At 41.7% G+C, this 12,872-nt stretch overlaps 1 protein-coding gene across 1 annotated transcript in view; it reads right to left on the minus strand.

Moving 5' to 3' along the window:
- Window positions 1-12,872, minus strand: part of UBAC2 (UBA domain containing 2) — a 156,193-nt gene that overhangs the window by 112,954 nt on the left and 30,367 nt on the right. The window contains exons 3-5 of the mRNA XM_066580273.1: window positions 6,992-7,119; window positions 4,085-4,204; window positions 1,675-1,781 (exon numbers count right to left, since the gene is read on the minus strand). Coding sequence (XP_066436370.1) covers window positions 1,675-1,781; window positions 4,085-4,204; window positions 6,992-7,119 — 355 coding nt within the window. The remainder of the gene's footprint in view (window positions 1-1,674; window positions 1,782-4,084; window positions 4,205-6,991; window positions 7,120-12,872) is intronic.

Below are 12,872 nucleotides of genomic sequence, written 5' to 3' on the forward strand. Positions count from 1 at the left end.
TTGTGAACAGCTGATTGCCAAAGATGCTACCAGTTGGGGGCAATCAGCTAAATTTGCAGGGAGAGTCACAGCCATCCAAACATTTCCTACAAGGGAAATTTAGCCTTACATGACAGCCATTCAGATGACTTATTGTACTGTAATAATAGGACATCACAAGGTCCACCAAAAAGGGAGCCTCTCTTATTAAATGGCTCTACATTTGCAACATAGGAGGAGGATCCTGTTCTGACATTCAGCATCTGCGCTCCTGGCATAACCCCTTTGAGAAGAGGGTTTTACTCACTTCGAGAAAGGAGAACTCTGTTCTAAGCTCTCTTTTTCAAGGACACCAAAAACTAGTACGCTAGGTTAGTTTTCTCTCCTGTATCCAGTCCAGTCAGTACGCATCATGTAATGGAGAGATTGACACCTTTCCGGCAACACCAAGCACTACCAGTCAGGGCCCATTTTAATCTCTTGCAATCAGCACATATCATGTAATATAATTTTATAGTACAAAAAAAAAAGAAAGTTAATTTCTCTTTCATTATCTGTGTATGGAAATTGGAAGATGTTTTGTTGTTAATAAAAATGAACCTAAATCTAAAAAACAGTACCTTTTCTAAATGTAAGGTATTGTGTAAAGCGAAATGCTCTGGATATTTTGGTTAAATAGTTTAGTTCCTAATGGGTTAAATAAAATTAGTCGAGTAAGTGACATAATGTGATTTGGTGAGGATATTTACTAAAAGCTCCCTAATGTGTACATGTTAGGCCGCCTGCAGATGGGCGGGTCGGATCCGGCGGCGAGAATTCTCGCCGCAGGACCCGACCTGAGCGCCTGCAGGGAGGAGTGCGTACTCACCCGCGCCCGACGGCTCCGGATCTTTCATGTGCCGGCTGACGGGCAGCCGGCGCATGCGCAGACCGGAGCCGGCGGCTGGGTGAGTAACGTTTCAGTGCGAGGCTCTGCGAGCCCCGCACAGAAATAGGACATGCCGCGGTTTGTTTGCCGCGCGACATTTCGCGCGGCCAAACCGCGGCCGTCTGCAGAGAAGTGCGTATTGTAATGCACTCCTATGCAGGCTTTCAGTGGCGGAAATCCCGCCGCGGGATTTCCGCCCGTGTGCAGGCGGCCTTAGTAGTAAAAGTACTCGTGGTATTTTAATGTATGGATGACCGAGCTCTCCTCCCTTGGAGTAAAACTCTCGGGGCTTAGTCAGGGTTTCCATCTTAATATAGGTTTCAGCATTTGGTGACCCCAAGACGAAATCCCACAGCATAGTCAAAAACACTGTGGAAATGCTTACCAACAGCATCCCATTAGATTTCCAATGAAGCCTATCTGGTTGCCATAAGGCAGCTCCACCATTTTTCTTTTGTACTAGTTTTGGTAGATCCCCCCCACTGTGTAACCTTCCAAACATAATAGTGCATTATACTCCGTTTTCTCTCATATCACAGATGAAAGTGTAAGTACTGTACCGGGCTGCTGTTTTTGTAAGTTATGTACTTATAAGGTTTAAAATGTTGTGGTTGAGCTCTTGTACAGAAGACATGAACCACATTCATCACATAGACAATTGTAGTGTAATTCAAGTTCCACCTAATAGTTTCACAGTGCCTAGTTCTCAAAAGTTACGTCTTCCTCAAAACCACTTTTAATTAAAAAAAGAAAAAAGAGAGACTTACAATCCAGAAGGCAGAGGGCTAAGAGTGATACCAGCCACAACTTCCACAGCTTCAACAAGCAAGATATCAAAGAGCGCTGAAAGTATCCAAGTCCCAAGTAAATAAGACTGCAACAAAAGAGAACATGTATGTTACCACAAAACAGACTAAACAAAACAGCAAAAAATGTGCTCAGAGCTGGCATTTCACTACCCCTGTGATAACATAAAGTGACACCTACCCACTCTTATACAGACACGTGTCCCACTGTTAGTGAAGACATGCAAACTAGATAATTGTATTGATTTGGCACTGCATATAAATCCCAGCGAGCTACCTAAAACATTATCTGAAATAAACGGTTTTATCTATTTCCCCCTTTTTCTGATGATTCGGCTAAGTGACGCAGGTGTCGGCAACCCATCAATCTCCAACAGGCGCCAAGAGTAGATAAATTAAACTTTATTGTCCAATAATGACTGAACATTAACAGTTGCTTTGCAGTTGGGTTTTGCATAAGTGCATTTCACCCTGCTCCATAGTATTCGCGGGTCACTTTGAGCATGTAGCTATGAGAGGGAAGATCTACGGTTCAAGTGGCGTAATGACATCACCATGCCTGTGTGTGCCGGGCCACAGGCAACTCAGATCTGGAGTGATATGGAACAGGAGTTAGGCAAGTAACGAATTTCTCTTTTTTCCACTCTGTGGTACACTTCATGTTGGGGGCAATATGAGGGGGAAGGGGGGAGTAATACTACTAATCAAGGCACTCAGTAGGTGCATTACTACTAATGGGGCACTCTGACAGTTACTTTTGGGGGTACAATTACTAGTGGAGCATTCTGGCACACTTACTTCTGGGAAACTATGGGGAAGAACCATTACCACTGAAGGCATTCTGACAGCAGAGCTACTTTGGGGGGCTATGTAGGGGAGTACTATTACTGTTGAGGACACTTTGCTTGTTACATTTTTTTTTGGAAGCGCTGATTGGGTACTATCTACTTTCCAAAATTATTTTAGGGCAATTAATAAGCTTTAGTAATGTCAGTGGCTTTACCAGCTTGGCACAATTATTGTGGGGGGAATACTATATCTGGGGCACTATTATTGTTCGGCACTAAGAAAGAACTAATTAATGTGAAGGACACTATCTGTGTGACACCAATTACTGTAGGAGACACTGTCTGTGTAACACTACAGTAGTATCTTCAAAGGGACAATCTGTATGGCACTAATACTTCTGTAGCACAGTATGTGCGGGCACAGTATTAGGGTTAGCAGCATAATGATGCGGTTATGGCACCAGGATGGAGAGTTTGAATTGAGAAGGTGGGTAGGATGAAAGTCAGGAGATCTAGATTTCTGGACAGCAAACTCTGCAAAGACGAGTTGTGGCAGAATGAAGTGTCTCGGCGATCACAGGGATGAATGGAAAAGAACGGGAAAGGGAATGTCAGCAACCAGAAAAGATGTCACTGGTGAGTCACTGAATGTAACGGTTGTGTATTTTTCCTGTGATGTTGTATTCTCCTGTATGGTCAGTGGTACCTAATTTAAAAAGTAATATCCACCCAGGAAGAGTGTCTTTTATGACCCTAGAAATGCATGCAATAAGACACCATTACACCCATGGTCCTGTCACAACTCGGCACAAAGTAGACTCAAGACCGTCCAAAGTTACAACCGGAGATCTCCATCTCTCTGAGGTTGCTTGCCCTTGTAGTAGGTTCTACAAACTCACATATCACATAACAATTGTTTTAAGTTCAGCAATTAGTTTTGCCACAAAGGAAGAACAGCATTTGGAAGAACATCAGCTCAGGAATTACTCATTTAGAGCATCATAAATTGTGTTTCAGAAGAGAGCAATTTCCAAAAAGAACATACCACTTGAAAAAGGTGAAAATTTATGGAGGCAATCTACAAATGCCAAATTACATTTCAATCCCAGATCTTTGTCAAAACATTGGATTGCATCTACAGTTAAAAACGGCAAAAAGGTAGGATTAAAAGCAACAGGAACTGTGACCTCCGTCACGGCAAAATGGGGCTGTTATATTCCCTAGCGTTTCTAATGCTACCTTTTGCCATTGTTACCTGCAGACACAATCTAATGGTTTGAGGAAGGTTGTCATAAGGTATAAGATCCTACCTTTAGATCTCTTCTCACAGTACAGTGCAGCAGAGCAGTCATACAAACGCACGCACAATGCAAAGAATAAGCAAGAGTAGTGTAAAACACCCCACAGGACTTGGGAGAAACATATCCTCTGAGATGATGAGTCACCTACTAGTTGTCTGATGGAGCGCTCTGACTTTGGCGCTTTTAGCCATGAAATGCAGATTACATAAAAAGTAATGTAGCTGTTGATCAGTTGATAATTAGTATAGTTTCTGTATACATAGAAAGAAAACAATGGCTTACTGTAAATTTTCGAGTGCCAAATCTTCTCTCTAATGTCCTAAAATTGTATATCAGTAAACTGCTACAAAAGGTATCCTTCAAATCTAGACATATTATTCTCCCAGAGATCAGCTTCCATACCTGAAATATTAAAGAATAATTGGTATTTTATTGTGTATAATGGTGTTCTCTAAGGAATTAGTGTGGAAATATTTATACCTGTACACACCATGAGGTCACCATGTTCATATATTATTTTACCCACAGAACGCAGTATCAGTTACTTATAGAACATATATAATTACAACAAAATCGATGCATGCAATCCACTGCCTATTGTTAGGCATTTAGCTTCCTTAGCAACTGGAACATTAGGGTCTTCCTTGCTGTGGGGAAGAGGCTGCTCCCTGAACTCATACTGCTCTTAGATCTGCAGTCAGTGTATACACAGTCTCTGCTTCTTCTGATCTTAAGGGCTAATGCCAACGACCAAATTGACCATGCAACCATACAAGACCTAGTGAAGCAGCTAATAAAAATGAGTCCAATAAAAATTATGTTGCTTTGCCCACAGCAAACTGAACACACATATAATGCCTATAACATAAAGATAAGTGCATATACCAGGTTAGGTAAAGAAAATATCCGGAGAGGTAGAGATTGTGTACACACTGATTGCAGATCTGAGAGCAGTGTGAGTACAGGAACACTGAGCCTGTGAAGACAGCCTTGATTGACAGTGGTGAAACAAAAATCTTTAATGAACGTATAGGCGAGATTGATGAGACATACCGACTATTGGATGAGCAGAAGTTGTCTGAAAAGTTATGCATGTTTTAAATTTCAACTATCTTATTATAATTTACTTCTGATAGTCCCCCGTGAACTTGTGACATGTCACTCAAACATAACAGAAATGTTTATCAGTTGGCAATCAGGGCAATGAAACTACCACCAGTTGCTACAATTAAGGTGTTGTAGTGTCCTGCTGGATGCCCACTGATATCAGAAGTTGTGAAAATATGATACTTACACTTTAAGTAAAGTGCTCACACTTTGAAACACAACATACATTAAAGGAGTTTTCCAGGGCTAAAATGCAAATAGATACCAACACAATGTTATCACAGAATTTGCCCAGAAACCCTACTGTGGAAGAACATGGTCAACAACATAGTCATGTTGGAATGTCGTTGACAGGGTTACCACCACAGAACCTCCAACATCCCTGCAGGCGCCGTCCAACATCCCTGCAGGCTTCCAGGCACTTGTTGGTAAGGGGGTTTAAAGACCACACCTCCAGCAAGAGATTGCTCTGATCGGCTGAGCTGTGAGCCGATCATTTGTTAAATTGGTTGTGATTGGTGCATCCAGCGCTGGCTGTGTTTTGCATTTGATTAGCCAATTAGATCAATTTCTTGCCAGAGGAGGAGTCTTCAAACCCCGTCACTAGTAAAAAATCCTTTGACAAGTGCCCGGAGTCCCGGAAAGCAGCACCAGGGACCAGACAGCGTCAGCATTAGGGAGTATAACTTTTTTTTTTGGAAGTGCAGCTAGCGCTGCGTTTAGCACTGCCCAAAACATGGCACCAAGTCGTGCCGCGTTTTCAGCAGCGCTGTTAACACTGCCCATTCATTTCAATGGACGACGAAGGGCTGAAAATAGCCAATGATCGAACATGCATCATTGTCAAAGCGCAGTATTGAAGACGCTGCGTTTTGACGCTTGTGTGAACAGCCCAATTGAAATTAATGGGAGCGTTGTACAGCATTTAGTGCAGCGCTGAAAAGGCAGTGCTAAATGCTGTAGAAAAAACGTCTGTGTGAGGCCTAAAGCTCTGCCGTAGCAGGGGCCCTGGGGAAAACTATAATAGCCTTATGTTGGTTAGTAGCTTAGATTTGCATTCACATCAATTTTATCTATTAAAAAATAGATTTGCATCCTGAAAGTCCCCTTCACAATGTTGTCACTGACAACTGCTCCATATGTAAAGTAGGGGGGAAAGCAGCGATTACAGAACAAGCAAGCGGCTCTATAGATAAGGCCGTGTATAAAGTAGCTGCTCAGTCCTAATAAATGAGAGACAAAGCCAGGTCTATAATCACTGATATCTCAGACCGGCTCAGAGGCAACATTAGAAGACATTACAGCCTGTGAGCACTCTGCGCCACGCTGTTTAATATGGATTAAAAGGGTTTTCCAGCAGAATACCACTGGTGATGACCTAACCTCAGGATAGACTATCAATATCATATTGGCTGAGGTCCAACACCCTAGATCCCAGACCCTGCTGATTGGCTGTTCACCGGAACAACTATGAGCCAGAAACAAGAATGCTCCATACACAGTGCATAGAGCTGTGCTAGTTCCGGCTGACAACGGTTCCAGCAAACAGCACACCCTACACCGATCCAAGAGTCATGACCTATCCTAAGGATAGGTTATCAATAACACACTCCCAGAAAACCCTGTTAGAGCTTCTTTTAAGAGCCTTGCCGAGACTAAAATACCAATGACCTATCCTCGGGAAACACCTACCAATATAGGATTGGTAGGGGTCTGCTCAACGGAAAGTCCGCCAATCGGCAAGTTGAAGAGGCCACAGTACTTGGATAAGCGCCATGGCCTCTTCTCAGGCTAGTGATGTCACAGTTCAGTCTCATCCAAATGAATGCAACTGAGCGGCTATACCAGGCACAGCCGCTATGAAATGTTCTGCACTGTGCCTGGTGTGCAATGAAGTGGCTGCAAAACACTCTGATACTGATGATCTAACATGAGGATAAGTTACCAGTATCTTAGTTTTGGAAAACCCCTTTCAAAAATCACAAAACCATGTGTTTGTGGCTGTGCGCTAAACAGGATTGTGACATGATAAAAGCATATTGTAAATCGCATGAGCCGCAAAATTGTCAAATTGTTACTTACATGGAAACTTTCTGTTATTGCTTGCAAGTTATATACAAAAAAAGACTGGTGCTCTTGAAAAAGGAAAGCCAGTATAATGGACAGGGCACTGGGGATAAGGAGAAGGCCTTTGGAGAAGGGTGCTTTATCTGCAGAACAAATCACAAAGTATTAGAATCACTCACAAGAGTACGTAAAGAACAGAAGAAAAGTTACTGATAAACACCACTACTTTTATCTTAATTATTAATGGTCTCTTTGATGAAATTTTCTCTAACCACAGCAGGCATGGATTTCCTTTGGTCATGTTGAGAAACGTGAAATGTGTAGTACAAATAACATGCAGACTAAAGAATTACATATTCCAGAATTTCTTAGCTGAATCTTAAGCCCTGTGTGGGTTCGAAAGCTCGCTATTATTACATCATGTATTTTTGTTAGTTATTAAAAGGTATATCTACAAGATTACTTGGTTTCTTTTGATAGGAACAATCACATTTAGCTGGACCATTAACATGCTCGTTACAGTCCTTAGTTATGCTATATAAGAGCAAGAGAAACAATGTGCAAGAGAGATGTCTCAGTGACTTTTGGACTACACCTGGGGCAATATGGCGGATGTAGTAGTCTGAGATTAGACCTCAGCCCAGTCTAGTGAATGCAGTGGTAACATACATAGTATGCAAGGCTGAAAGGCAGAGGATGTCTCTCATAGGCTTCAGCCTTACCTCTTGTTCCTGAAGCAGTAGCCAGAAGAGCAGTCGCAGGGTCACGGAGGATCTCTTTCTAGATTTTTAACCCATCAAATTTTAATTTTTTTTTTCTTTTAAAAACAAAGTTTATATTTGGTTTTCAACCCATCAATTTTTAACTCACTGTATGGAGGCCTTAGAGCTGCTTTACCCATTAATTACGCCACCATCATAATGCAGAGTTTTAGTTTTCCTTCACATTCCAGGAGCCAAAGCTTTTCTTTATTTTTCTGTCATCTGCTGTGGGATGACTTGTTTTTTTGTGGGAGGAGTTGCAATTTTCAATTACACCCTTTTAGGATACATATAACTTTATTAAAGGGGTTGTCCCGCGCCGAAACGGGTTTTTTTTTTTTTTTTTAACCCCCCCCCCCCGTTCGGCGCGAGACAACCCCGATGCAGGGGTTAAAAAAACAACCCGTACAGCGCTTACCTGAATCCCGGCGGTCCGGCGTCTTCATACTTACCTGCTGAAGATGGCCGCCGGGATCCTCTGTCTCCGTGGACCGCAGGGCTTCTGTGCCGTCCATTGCCGATTCCAGCCTCCTGATTGGCTGGAATCGGCACGTGACGGGGCGGAGCTACACGGAGCCGGTATTCTACACGAGCGGCCCCATAGAAGACTGCAGAAGACCCGGACTGCGCAAGCGCGGCTAATTTGGCCATCGGAGGCCGAAAATTAGTCGGCACCATGGAAACGAGGACGCCAGCAACGGAGCAGGTAAGTAAAAAACTTTTTATAACTTCTGTATGGCTCATAATTAATGCACAATGTACATTACAAAGTGCATTATTATGGCCATACAGAAGTGTATAACCCCACTTGCTGCCGCGGGACAACCCCTTTAACTCTTTCTGGAGTTTGGAAAAAAAGAAAACCTTAAATTCCTCCGTTGTTTCTTTTTTACATATTAGATTTTAAACAGTAGACCTGCAGCATAAATAACCAATTAACGTTTTTGTGTGAGTTGGTACGATTATGGCAATAGATACATTTTTAGATATATTTTTTTCCAATGGTGTTCATCATGCAGTAGAATTGACATGTACAGCTCTGATGTTGTAAGACATCCATCGGGGTTCTCTTACTGTATATTGCCAGCCTCTCTGCTGTCGGAGCCTATCCAACGTGTCACCTCATGTAGTACTGGCTTTAGCCAGCATATAGCGCTGTTGTATAATGGCAGAAAAAGAGTAAACCCCCTAGGAAAACCAGGATACAAATTGGATTGGAAAGGGTTAATATGATTATTGGGATATCATATATTGTTTAAAGTCTTACTACTTTTGCACAATATCGATGTTAAAAAAAACAAAATTGTTACCATATTCTGAGAGGTATAACCTTTTTAGTTTTGTGTTACTGTAGCTGTGTGAGGGCTTGTGATTTGTGGGATAACCTGTAGTTTTCATTGGTATCATTATGGGATACATATAACTTGGTTAACTTTATCTTCAGTTCTACTGACAGGCAGCCTATTCAACAAGGCTTCTAGTAGGAACTAAAAGGCTCACTGACATGGCCGATAGGGAGACCTTTTTTAGGCCATGACAAGCCATCTTGCACAGCAGGAGGCGGGGGACAAAGATTTGACAGAGGGAGAACTTCCCTTGTCCAACCATTTAGATGCTGCACTCAGCATTAAATAGGGCACAAATGGGGGTTAAAATGTGGTGATCAGAGCTAACTCCAATACTGCCCCCTCCGCAGCAGAAGCCCAGATGTATATTAGTTTCCTTACTATCACTATGAACAATACAAATTCCTACTAGTGTGCCACAGGGAGTTATGTTTTTTTTAGTGCATACTTGTACTCCCCATGAAGTTATTCTACAGTATATTTTCTTACAACTTTGCATTGTACCGTACCCCTGTTATTCCTCCTAAAAAATGAAGAAATCAATATTTGGGGTGTGCCTTCACACAGTCTAACATTGCCTAATCAGTACTGAGAGAATCACACTGTGTCGGTGTATGGCAAGGGGAATGTTTACACTCGGCTGTCTAGGTGGAATAATGGAAGAACGTCAAAACACAGAAGTTCTAAGAAAAGATGCCTCAAAATTGAGGAACACAAATCTGTAGCACTTCCGTGGCAAATCCACACCCAAACTTAAGTGTAAGACATGCAGAGTTCACGGTGAATCTGTCCATGGTGTAAAGTTACGCTATGTGTGATATAGACATGTTTTAGCTATCATTTTTATGTATGATGTTTTTTGCTGCATTCTTCACATGAAGATAGTAAAAAGTTATGAACGAACAATGTATTCAAGATACAAACTAATCATCGAGGTAAAACATGGCCAAGGAAATGACTAAGACTAGGAAACACATGACATTCAGGCACTACCACCCACACCAGCAAGCAGGTTGTTCAAGCAGTCCTGTCCCACAGACCTCTGCAGATCTCACTACTTCTGCTTTTACTCATGTAGATAAAATATTCAACAGTACCAATGAGTAAGAGTGACTCTGACATGGGGACATGGGAGTGAGGAAATGTCCCCATACTGTACACTGCATGTCTGGCTCTCAGATATCCTGTCACTCCCACAAAGTCTGACCAGGTTTCTACTGTTCACACATATAGAAGTTGAACATGAAATATATATAATATTAACCCCTTAGTGACCAAGTTTTTTTTTCGTTTTTCGATTTTTTCTCCCCCCTTTTAAAAAATCCTAACTCCTTTGTTTATCCAGCGACATCGCTATATGAGGGCTTTTGTTTTGCGGGACGAGTTGTCTTTTTCAATGGAACTATTTAATGTATCATGTAATGCAGTAAAAAACCTTTTAAAATTTCTAAGTGGAGAGAAATGGAAAAAAAAACGAAATTCCACCATCTTTTGGTGTGTCTTGTTCCTACGGTGCACAAACTGCAACAAAAATTACATTACTTTATCGTAGTAATCGTACTGACCCATACAATACCAAACCTATATAGTTTTTTGCGTTTTTTGCTACTGGTATTTTTTTCAAAGATATTTAATTTTTAAAAATTATTTTCTGCCACCATCTTTTGATCGCAATAACTTATTTATTTTACCATCGACATAGTTGTGCGAGGGCTCATTTTGTGCGGGACATCCTGTAGTTTTTGACTTTGGAATACATACAACTTTTTAAGAGCTTTTTCTTACAGTTTTTCTTGGAGACAGGTTAATTTTAAAAAAAAGCTAAATTCTGGTATTCTTTATTTTTTTCTGACAACGTTCATCATGCAGGGTAAATAATGCGTTACTTTGATAGATCGGACTTTTACGGACACAGCGATATCAAATATATGTATTATTGTTTAAATTCTTTTATTATAAATATGGCAAAAGGTTTTTTTTTTTCAAACTTTTATTATAATTTTTTTAATTAAGTAATAAAACTTTTTAAAACTTATTTTTCCTTTTTTTTTTTTTAAGTCCGCACATGGGAAAAGAATAGAGATGAGCGAGCATACTCGCTAAGGACAATTACTCGATCGAGCATTGTCCTTAGCGAGTACCTGCCCGCTCGGAAGAAAAGATTCGGCTGCCGGCGCGGGTGAGAGGTGAGTTGCGGCAGTGAGCAGGATCCCCAAACATAGGTCGGGGCATTTAACTGCCGTTGTCAGAATTAATGGCGGCATTTAAAGGGTTAACAGCCGTGATGAGCGGCACGGCTTACCGGAGCTGTTGCGGACAGGTGCCTGCTGTAAAGAATAGCTGGCACCCGCATTGTATGGAGCAAGTTCGTCCTGCGATCTCCCTCCATACCCTTTCCTCTTCCGAAGCTGCAGGACGTAATTGTATATTCTGCAGCGTTACGGGGTTAAAGCTGAAAGATATAGGGTCAGTTCTTACAATATGTACCCATATATTGGGACAAGCTATACATCCAATGCTAAGAGATCTTATACACAATCGCCACACCATCAATGGTTAACCAGGGCTGTTAAAGGGGTTCTCTCACTTCTAGCTATTGATGACCTATCCTCAAGATAGCTGATGGGTGGTGGTCTGACACCCAGGACCCACGGAGATTAACTGTTCCCCTGAGCCAGTATCTTTGTGTTCATTGCAGTTTTGCTGCTAGTATCAGATAGCTCCATAAATTGCCCAGTGCCTTGGGTTGGTACTGTAGAGTCCCATTAACTTCAATGGCAGTTGAGGAGCTCAGAACATAAAGTCACCGACCCCAGGGAACAGCCAAACCCATCTACTACAGATGACCCTTCCTAAGTCAACCCTCGATATTAGTCATACTGCGGCACATTTATGAAACAGTGCTTAAAACACACCCCCCCCCCCCCCCAAAAAAAAAAATCTGTCTTTGTTTGCCATAGTAACCAATCACAGCAACAATTTTCTGCCACCATTTTCTTATTTCCATAACTTTTTTATTTTTCCATCGACATAGTTGTGCAAGGGCACTCCAGACGTCCTGTAGTTTCTATCCATTTTAGAGTACATATGTAATCACTTTTAAATGCTTTTTTTTTCCTGGAGTAGGGTAACCAAAAGTAACGCAATTCCGGAGTTGTTTATTTGTTTTCTGACGATGTTCACCGGACAGAGTAAGTAATGCATTAATTTGATAGATCAGTCTTTTATGGACGCAGTGATACAATTATGTTTTTGGAGTTTTATTATTTACATTTTTTTATTATACGTATGGCAAAAGGTTTTTTTAACTCATCTTTTTTTAAAATATTAAAACCCTTTTTTCAACTGATTGTTACAATCTTTTTTTACTCCCCATAGGAAACAAGAACTTGCAATGGTTTGATCGCTCCTGCAGAGTGATCTAATACTATAGTATTACATTATACCGTGATCTGACAGGCAATCCATCAAGCCATGCCACAGACATACCGTAGCTTGATAAGCAATCTGCAATGGCAGCCCTGGAGGATTTCAGAAGGCCTTTGGCTGTCATGGAAACCAAACAGCAATCTAGCTGCGGGGGGCCGTTCAGGACCCCCGAACACCGATCAGGACGTTTAAATGCCGCTGTCAGAGTTATCAGCTGCAATCATCGGCGGTACTGATCAGAGCTGTGGTGGGTGGGTGTCAGCTGTAAGAAACAGCGGACACCAGCATTATATGCAGCGGGGTGGACACCTGACCCCCCTCCATACAAACCCCAAACTTCATTACGTTAATGTATGTCCT

Source organism: Eleutherodactylus coqui, chromosome 1, assembly GCF_035609145.1.
Source record: "Eleutherodactylus coqui strain aEleCoq1 chromosome 1, aEleCoq1.hap1, whole genome shotgun sequence".
In the NCBI taxonomy this organism is placed as follows: domain Eukaryota; kingdom Metazoa; phylum Chordata; class Amphibia; order Anura; family Eleutherodactylidae; genus Eleutherodactylus; species Eleutherodactylus coqui.